At 40.6% G+C, this 8,198-nt stretch overlaps 1 protein-coding gene across 1 annotated transcript in view; it reads right to left on the bottom strand.

The window, feature by feature from the left end:
- Positions 1–2,298: 2,298 nt before the first annotated feature.
- The window catches only part of LOC126106432 (esterase FE4-like), a 201,960-nt gene continuing 196,060 nt past the window's right edge, over positions 2,299–8,198 (bottom strand). Inside the window, exon 10 of the mRNA XM_049912712.1 lies at positions 2,299–2,634. Coding sequence (XP_049768669.1) covers positions 2,475–2,634 — 160 coding nt within the window. The 3' untranslated portion in view covers positions 2,299–2,474. The remainder of the gene's footprint in view (positions 2,635–8,198) is intronic.

The raw sequence follows: 8,198 nt of genomic DNA, 5'->3' as shown, positions 1-8,198 counted from the left end.
ATGGGTAGCTTTGAGAGACGAAATAGTGAAGGTAGCAGAGGATCAAGTAGGTAAAAAGACGATGGCTAATAGAAATCCTTGCGTAACAGAAGAGATATTGAATTTAATTCATGAAAGGAGAAAATATAAAAATGCAGTAAATGAAGCTTTGAGGGATGAAGTAGTGAAGGCAGCACAGGATCAAGTAGGTAAAAAGACGAGGGCTAATAGATATCCTTGGGTAACAGAAGAAATATTGAGTTTAACTGATGAAAGGAGAAAATAGAAAAATGCAGTAAATGAAGCAGGCAAAAAGAAATACAAACGTCTCAAAAATGAGATCCACAAGAAGTACAAACTGGCTAAGCAGGGATGGCTAGAGGACAAATTTAAGGATGTAGAGGCACATATCACTAGGGGTAAGATAGATACTGCCTACAGGAAAATTAAAGAGACCTTTGGATAAAAGAGAACCACTTACATGAATATGAAGAGCTCAGATGGAAACCCAGTTCTACGAAAAGAAGGGAAAGCAGAAAGGTGGAAGGAGTATATAGAGGGTCTATATAAGGGCGATGTTTTGGAGGACAATATTACGGAAATGGAAGAAAATGTAGATGAAGATACTGCGTGAAGAGTTTGACAGAGCACTGAAAGACCTGAATCGAAACAAGGCCCCAAGAGTAGACAACATTCAATTAGAACTACTGACAGCCTTGGGAGAGCCAGTCCTGACAAAACTCTACCATCTGGTGAGCAAGATGTATGAGACAGGCGAAATACCCTCAGACTTCAAGAAGAATATAATAATTCCAATCCCAAAGAAATCAGGTGTATGAAAATTAGCGAAATAATAGTTTAATAAGCCAAGGCTGCAAAATACTAACACGAATTCTTTACAGACGAATGGAAAAACTGGTACAAGCCGACCTCGGGGAAGATCAGTTTGGATTCCGTAGAAATGCTGGAACACATGAGGCAATACTACTGACCCTACAACTTATCTTAGAAAATAGTTTAAGGAAAGGAAAACCTACGTTTCTAGCATTTTTAGACTTAGAGAAAGCTTTTGACAATGTTGACTGAAATATTCCCTTTCAAATTCTGAAGGTGGCAGGGGTAAAATACAAGCAGCGAAAGGCTATTTACAATTTGTACAGAAACCAGATGGCAGTTATAAGAGTCGAAGGGCGCGAAAGGGAAGCAGTGGTTGGGAAGGGAGTGAGACAGGGTTGTAGCTTATCGCAGATGTTATTCAATCTGTATATTGAGCGAGCAGTAAAGGCAACAAAAGAAAAATTCGTAGTTGGAATTAAAATCAATGGAGAAGAAATAAAACTTTGAGATTCGCCGATGACATTGTAATTCTGTCAGAGATAGCAAAGGACCTGGAGGAGCAGCTGAACTGAATGGACAGTGTCTTGGAAGGAGGATATAAGATGAACATCAACAAAAGCAAAATGAGGATAATGGAATGTAGTCAGATCGGGTGATGCTGAGGGGATTAGATTAGGAAATGAGACACTTAAAGTAGTAAAGGAGTTTTGCTATTTAGGGAGTAAAATAATTGATGATGGTCGAAGTAGAGAGGATATAAAATGGAGACTGGCAATAGTAAGGAAAGCGTTTCTGAAGAAGAGAAATTTGTTAACATCGAGTATAGATTTAAGTGTCAGGAAGTTGTTTCTGAAAGTATTTGTATGGAGTGTAGCCAAGTATGGAAGTGAAACATGGACGATAAATAGTTCGGACAAGAAGAGAATAGAAGCTTTCGAAATGTGGTGCAATAGAAGAATGCTGAAGATTAGATGGGTAGATCACATAACTAATGAGGAGGTACTGAATAGTATTGGGGAGAAGAGGAGTTGATGGCACGACTTGACTGGAAGAAGGGATCGGTTGGTAGAACATGTTCTGAGGCATCAAGGTATCACCAATTCAGTATTGGAGGGCAGCGTGGAGGGTAAAAATAGTAGAGGAAGACCAAGAGATGAATACACTAAACAGATTCAGATGATGTAGGTTGTAGTAGGTACTGGGAGATGATGAAACTTGCACAGGATAGAGTACCATGGAGAGCTGCATCAAACCAGTCTCTGGACTGAAGACCACAACAACAACCACATACTTTTTGCTACAGACCGTAGATTCCATCTATAGTCACTCCTCATGACACCAACATTTAGTTTATCCAGGATGCGTAATAATGTCCCACTCCTTCCCATTAGTCACGGTCTTCAAAAATCCTGTAGAAGAGGTAGCATTTGTAGGGTAGATTTGCTAATATTAAAGCGTTAGTATTCTCCTTATGGTGTTATAGGTAGTATCCTGTTACGATTTATTTCATGTATTTTCATTGTACAGGCACAATGTTTTAGACATCCCTTGTGTATATCATATTTGATGTTTTTTTGCGATAGACTGGCCACTGTCTCTCCCGATTACATTTCGGCGGCCTCTACTGATGCACCTTGGTTCTGCACTGCTGCTGGCTGCTAGCCGCCATACTGGTTGTAGAGTTTCTCCCAGAAGGCCACCTGTTCCTCAAATGGCCGCTTGGCTATGCACAGCCCGTCGCTGGTGATGTGCAGGTAAGACTCGTCCTTCTCTGTGAAAGGCGGCCATGACACCTCCACCTCAGGGTCTGCTAGCCGGCTGCACACACAGAATGAAAGGTTCCTCACAAGCGACGAAATATTGGTTTCCTTATTTATTTAACTCAGATTAAGGCTATCTGGTAATCTCTTTCATCCTACCACGCATTCTACAAATAGTACATTACATTCAGTAGAAAAGGAATATTGTAAATTACATATGATACAACATTTAGAAATAACTACAATGCAGAAAAAACACACAGTTTATATTCTTTTATGATAAGTTCAACAATAAATATAAGTTGGTTGTTGGGTTGATTTTTTTTTTGGGGGGGGGGGGGGAGCAAACGGCGAGATCGGTGGATGTGAGGAAAAGAGGTGGAAGGGGCAGAGAAAGAGAAATGTGATAACACGCAGTAAATTAAATTAAGGGAAAAGAAAGTGACGTGGCTCATAGAGAAAGGAAAAGATAAAGAAAGGTAACAAAGAACAGATAGGATGCCTGGCTTTATGGCTTCACAGACAATCATCGTCATCATCAGACAGTAAAAGCAACACCTTGTTTAGCCCGCCGCTGTAACCGAGCGGTTCTAGGCGCTTCAGTCCGGAACCGCGCTTCTGCTACGGTCGCAGGTTCGAATCCTGCCTCAGGCATGGATGTGTGTGCTGTCCTTGGTTTAGTTAGGTTTAAGCAGTTCTTAGGGGACTGATGACCTCAGATAATAAGTCCCATCGTGCTTAGAGCCATTTGAACCATTTGAACACCTTGTTTACATTCTTTTGTCCCTCTCTGTCTTGGACAAATATATTATACTAGAACTGAACTCCGCTACGCCGGTCCCAAGCCCGGGGCCTCACCATACAAGAGGTGAGGAAGGAGGAGGGGGAGGAGTAACAACCTCGTTAAAAACCAAGGTTCACCTGGCCCAGGTGATAGCACCTTGTAAGGGCTCCTTGCTAGGACTACAGTGAAGACCTCAACGGTAGTGAAGGCGGAGGGAATAGTTCTCGGTACGGCGGAACTAGCGGAAGAGGCAACCAAAGAAAAAAATCCACTTGGCGTCTGTCTTGAAACAAGCGGCTGAGTGGTCAGCGTCTGTCCACCAGTGGTGCGGCTGAAAACCATTCCTCGGAGCTAATAACCTCGAGTAGAATCCTTAGGCAACTTGTTCCCCTAACCCAACAAACAATCGACAATGGATACGCGCCTGGTAAGAAATTTTACCCCAGGGAGTAACCAATCTCCAATTTCTAAGGAAATTAAAAGTAGGCATTCGGATTCTGGGGGCCTACAGCAATGTGCGAAGGATGAGTCGGAGCATCCTGAAACCTGTCTTAAGCAAGCAAAAATAAAATTAAACACAAAAATATAAACTACTTGACAACGTTCAACGTAAACTCACTTCTAAAAACAGGAAAACTTAAAACGTTAATAAATTTTATAAAACAGAAAAATATAATGATAACTGCACTCCAAGAAACAAGGTATACTGATGAACATTCATTTGATTCAGAGGGATTCAGAATCTTCAAAGGGAAGCCAGGAAAAACAGTTATGAAGAATGTACCCCAATTTGGAACAGGATTCATTGTAAACCAAAATATATTAAACTCGATAGTAGAATTTAAATCTGTCAATGAAAGGCTTTCAACATTAACCTTCAAATCAGTAAACAAACTGTATACCATTGTAAACTCACATGCACCAACAAATGAGAAAAACAGAACACAAAAAGAACAAACAGAAATTTTTAGGCAGGAACCTTAGACCAGATTTCATCCAAAAACACAATAAAATTGTTGGGAGACTTTAATGCTCAAATCGGCAAAGAACGTCATCACCAATCCATAGTAGGCAAATTCCCTGCACATAAAAGAACCAATGCAAATGGAGAAAGACTTATTAGTTTATGCAGAGAACATGACATAGTTCTAAAGTCTACATATTTCAAAAAACTCCCTAGAAAACAAACTACATGGGTATCCCCGAATCCAGTCTGTGGGGAGAAACAACTTGACCATGTTACTATAAGCAGACTGTCTGCATCAGAGATACTCAATGTAAAAGTTGCTAAGAGTGCAAGTTTAGATTCAGATCACTATCTATCTGTCGTTAAATTCAAAATTAGACCAATATATAAAAGAAAGAGCGAATATCAACCTAAAAAGTTTGACACTCAGAAATTAACCAAGGAACACAATTTCAGGACACTTTTGGAAAAGAAAACACCTAAAACATGGGAACAACTTCAAAAAGATATAGTACAGACAGCAGAAGAAGAAACCATTCTCCTTACCAAAAAATGGAAACAAGCCTGGTGGAATGATGAGTGTGACAAACTAATCCTAACAAGACAACGAGCTTGGGACATTTGGAATGCCAACAAAAATGATAAAAATAGGAACTCCCTAAAAGAAGCCTGGAAGTAAGCTTCAAAAGGCCTTAAAAAGACCCAAGTTCAATACATAAAAGACCAACTAGCATCAACAGACTCCAACTTCAAACAGAACAATGCTAGGGACTTTTATAAAATTTTCAAAAGTAACTTAAAGAAATACTCTCCTCCTAGTCTATTTTTCACAGACCCAAAAACGCAGAAAACTGCATACAATAGCATAGAGAACTGTAGAATACTTGCTGAATATTTTGAAGAACTACATAACTGTTATCCACCGAAAGAAAAATTTAATTTCAATATTGTAAACCCAACACCACCAGACTCCAAGCCGCCAACCACAGAAGAAATAAAAGAAATCATAAAAGAGCTTAAAAATAATAAAGCCCCTGGAGAGGATAATATAGTTGCTGAACTATGGAAGTACTCTAGTGACAACATGATACAGTGTCTATCAGAAATACTAAAAGAAATCTGGACAACACACAGATTACCACCAGACTGGACATCTGCATTAATACATCCACTACGTAAAAAAGGGAAGATAACAGATCCTAGCAATTATAGGGGATTCTCCCTCTTACCAGTGACCTATAAGATCTTGTCTAAGGCGCTTTTAAAAAGAGCAGAAGAGATACTTGACAAACAGCTAGGAGAGTATCAGGCTGGATTTAGGAAGGGAAGGTCATGTGCAGAACAAATAGTAAATTTAAAGAACATAATAGAAATGAGGAAAATCAGAAAATATGTAATTACTTTTTTGGATTTTAAAAAAGCCTATGATTCAATTGACAGAAATACACTGCTTGATATCTTAAAAGAATTGGGACTCGATGCTAAAACAACTGCAATAATTAAAGGTACTTTGACAAATACAAAATCGAATGTAAAATTTAGGGGAGAGCTCTCAAAATCGTTTGAAATAAAGTCAATTGCTCGACAGGGAGATGGTCTGTCACCTCTGCTTTTCAATTGTGTCTTGGAGAAGGTAGTTCGAGAATGGAGGAAGGCCATCAATACTAAAGGGATTCAACTAGGGAGAAATCCAAACAAGATCACTGTCGACTGTTTAGCCTTCGCAGATGACATGGCATTGATTACAGATTCACTAGACAATGCCCAAGAACAAATAAGAGAACTACAAAAACAAGCAGCCAAAGTAGGACTACAAATATCCTATGAAAAAACAAAGTTTATGACAAACATCTGTGATGCTCCTCAAAATATTGCAGTTGACAACAACACAATACACAAAACAGATTCCTTTAAATACCTAGGAGAGTGGATTACATACAATGCCAAAGAAAAGATAGCTATAGAAATTAGAGTGCACAAAATGGAAAGAGTGTTTCATATGACCAAAAACGTTTATAATAAAAAATCCTTGTCCTGGAACACGAAATTAAGACACTACCAAACAGTGGCCAGACCTGAAGCTCTCTATGCGGCAGAAACACTTAAACTAACAAGAAATGGAGATCTTGAGAAACTAGAGAAGGTCGAAAGAAGAGTTTTAAGGAAAATACTGGGAGCTAAAAGAAACGATAATGCTGAATACAGGTTAAGACCAAACAGAGAGCTATATCTGAAAACGGAGAAACTAACTGATGTAATGAGGAAGAGGAGACTACAGTTTTTTGGACATATATTCAGAATGGATAACAACAGACTAACCAAGCGGATATTCACATTACTCAATGGCTACAAATCCAAGCCAGCATGGTTCATAGAGACTGAAAAGGACATTGAAAATGCTGGAGTTACAATAGACACAATAGAAAACAGAACACATTTCAGAAAGGCAGTTCAAAAGGCAGAATTTCAGGAGAGAAAGAAAGTAACTAGACGAAAGTGGACTCAAGAAGAAAGGGAACAACACTCTAAAAGGATGAAGGAAATTTGGAAACTGAAGAAATCTAATACAATGAAGAGTAGCCAAAGCTGATTCATCGTACCCTCGAAATGGGTTATTCGAAAGAAAAAAAAATACTAGAACTGACATGTGATTACATTTTCACGCAATTTGTGTGCATAGATCCTGAGAAATCAGTACCCAGAACAACCACCTCTGGGCGCAATAACGGCATTGATACGCCTGGGCATTGGCTCAAACAGAGCTTGGATGGCGTGTACAGGTACAGCTGCTAATGCAGCTTCAACACGATACCACAGTTCAACAAGAGTAGTGACCGGCGTATTGTGAAGAGCAAATTGCTCGGCCATCATTGACAAGACGTTTTCAATTGGTGAGAGATCTGGAGAATGTGCTGGCCAGGGCAGCAGTCGAACATTTTCTGTATCCAGAAAGGCCCGTACAGGACCTGCAACATGCGGTCGTGCATTATCCTACTGAAATGTAGGGTTTCACAGGGATCAAATGAAGGGTAGAGCCACGGGTTGTAACACATCTGAAATGTAACGTCCACTGTTCAAAGTACCGTCAATGCGAACAAGAGGTGACCGAGACGTGTAACCAATGGCACCCCATACCATCACGCCAGGTGATACGCCAGTATGGCGATGTCGAATCCACGCTTCCTATGTTCGTTCACCGCGATGTCGCCAAACACGGATGCGACCATCATGATGCTGTAAAGAGAACCTGGATTCATCCGAAAAAATGACGTTTTGCCTTTTGTGCATCCAGGTTCGTCGTTGAGTACACCATCGCAGGCGCTCCTGTCTGTGATGCAGCATCAAGTGTAATCGCAGCCATGGGCTCCGAACTGATAGTCCGTGCTGCTGCAAACGTCGTCAAACTGTTCGTGCAGATGGTTGTTGTCTTGCAAACGTCCCCATCTGTTGACTCGGGGATCGAGACGTGGCTGCACGATGCGTTACAGCCATGCGGATAAGATGCCTGTCATCTCGACTGCTAGTGATACGAGGTTGTTGGGATCCAGCACAGCGTTCCGTATTACCCTTCTGAACCCACCGATTCCATATTCTGTTAACAGTCATTGGATCTCGACCAACGCGAGCAGCAATGTCGAGATACGATAAACCGCAATCGCGATAGGCTACAATCCGACCTTTATCAAAGTCGGAAACGTGATGGTACGCATTTCTCCTCCTTACACGAGGCATCACAACAACATTTCACCAGGCAACGCCGGTGAATTGCTGTCTGTGTATGAGAAATCGGTTGGAAACTTTCCTCATGTCAGCACGTTGTAGGTGTCGCCACCGGCGCCAACCTTGTGTGAATACTCTGAAAACGTAATAA

Source organism: Schistocerca cancellata, chromosome 10 (genome assembly GCF_023864275.1).
Source record: "Schistocerca cancellata isolate TAMUIC-IGC-003103 chromosome 10, iqSchCanc2.1, whole genome shotgun sequence".
Taxonomy (NCBI): Eukaryota; Metazoa; Arthropoda; class Insecta; order Orthoptera; family Acrididae; genus Schistocerca; species Schistocerca cancellata.
This window is presented reverse-complemented; position numbering and strand designations above follow the sequence as displayed.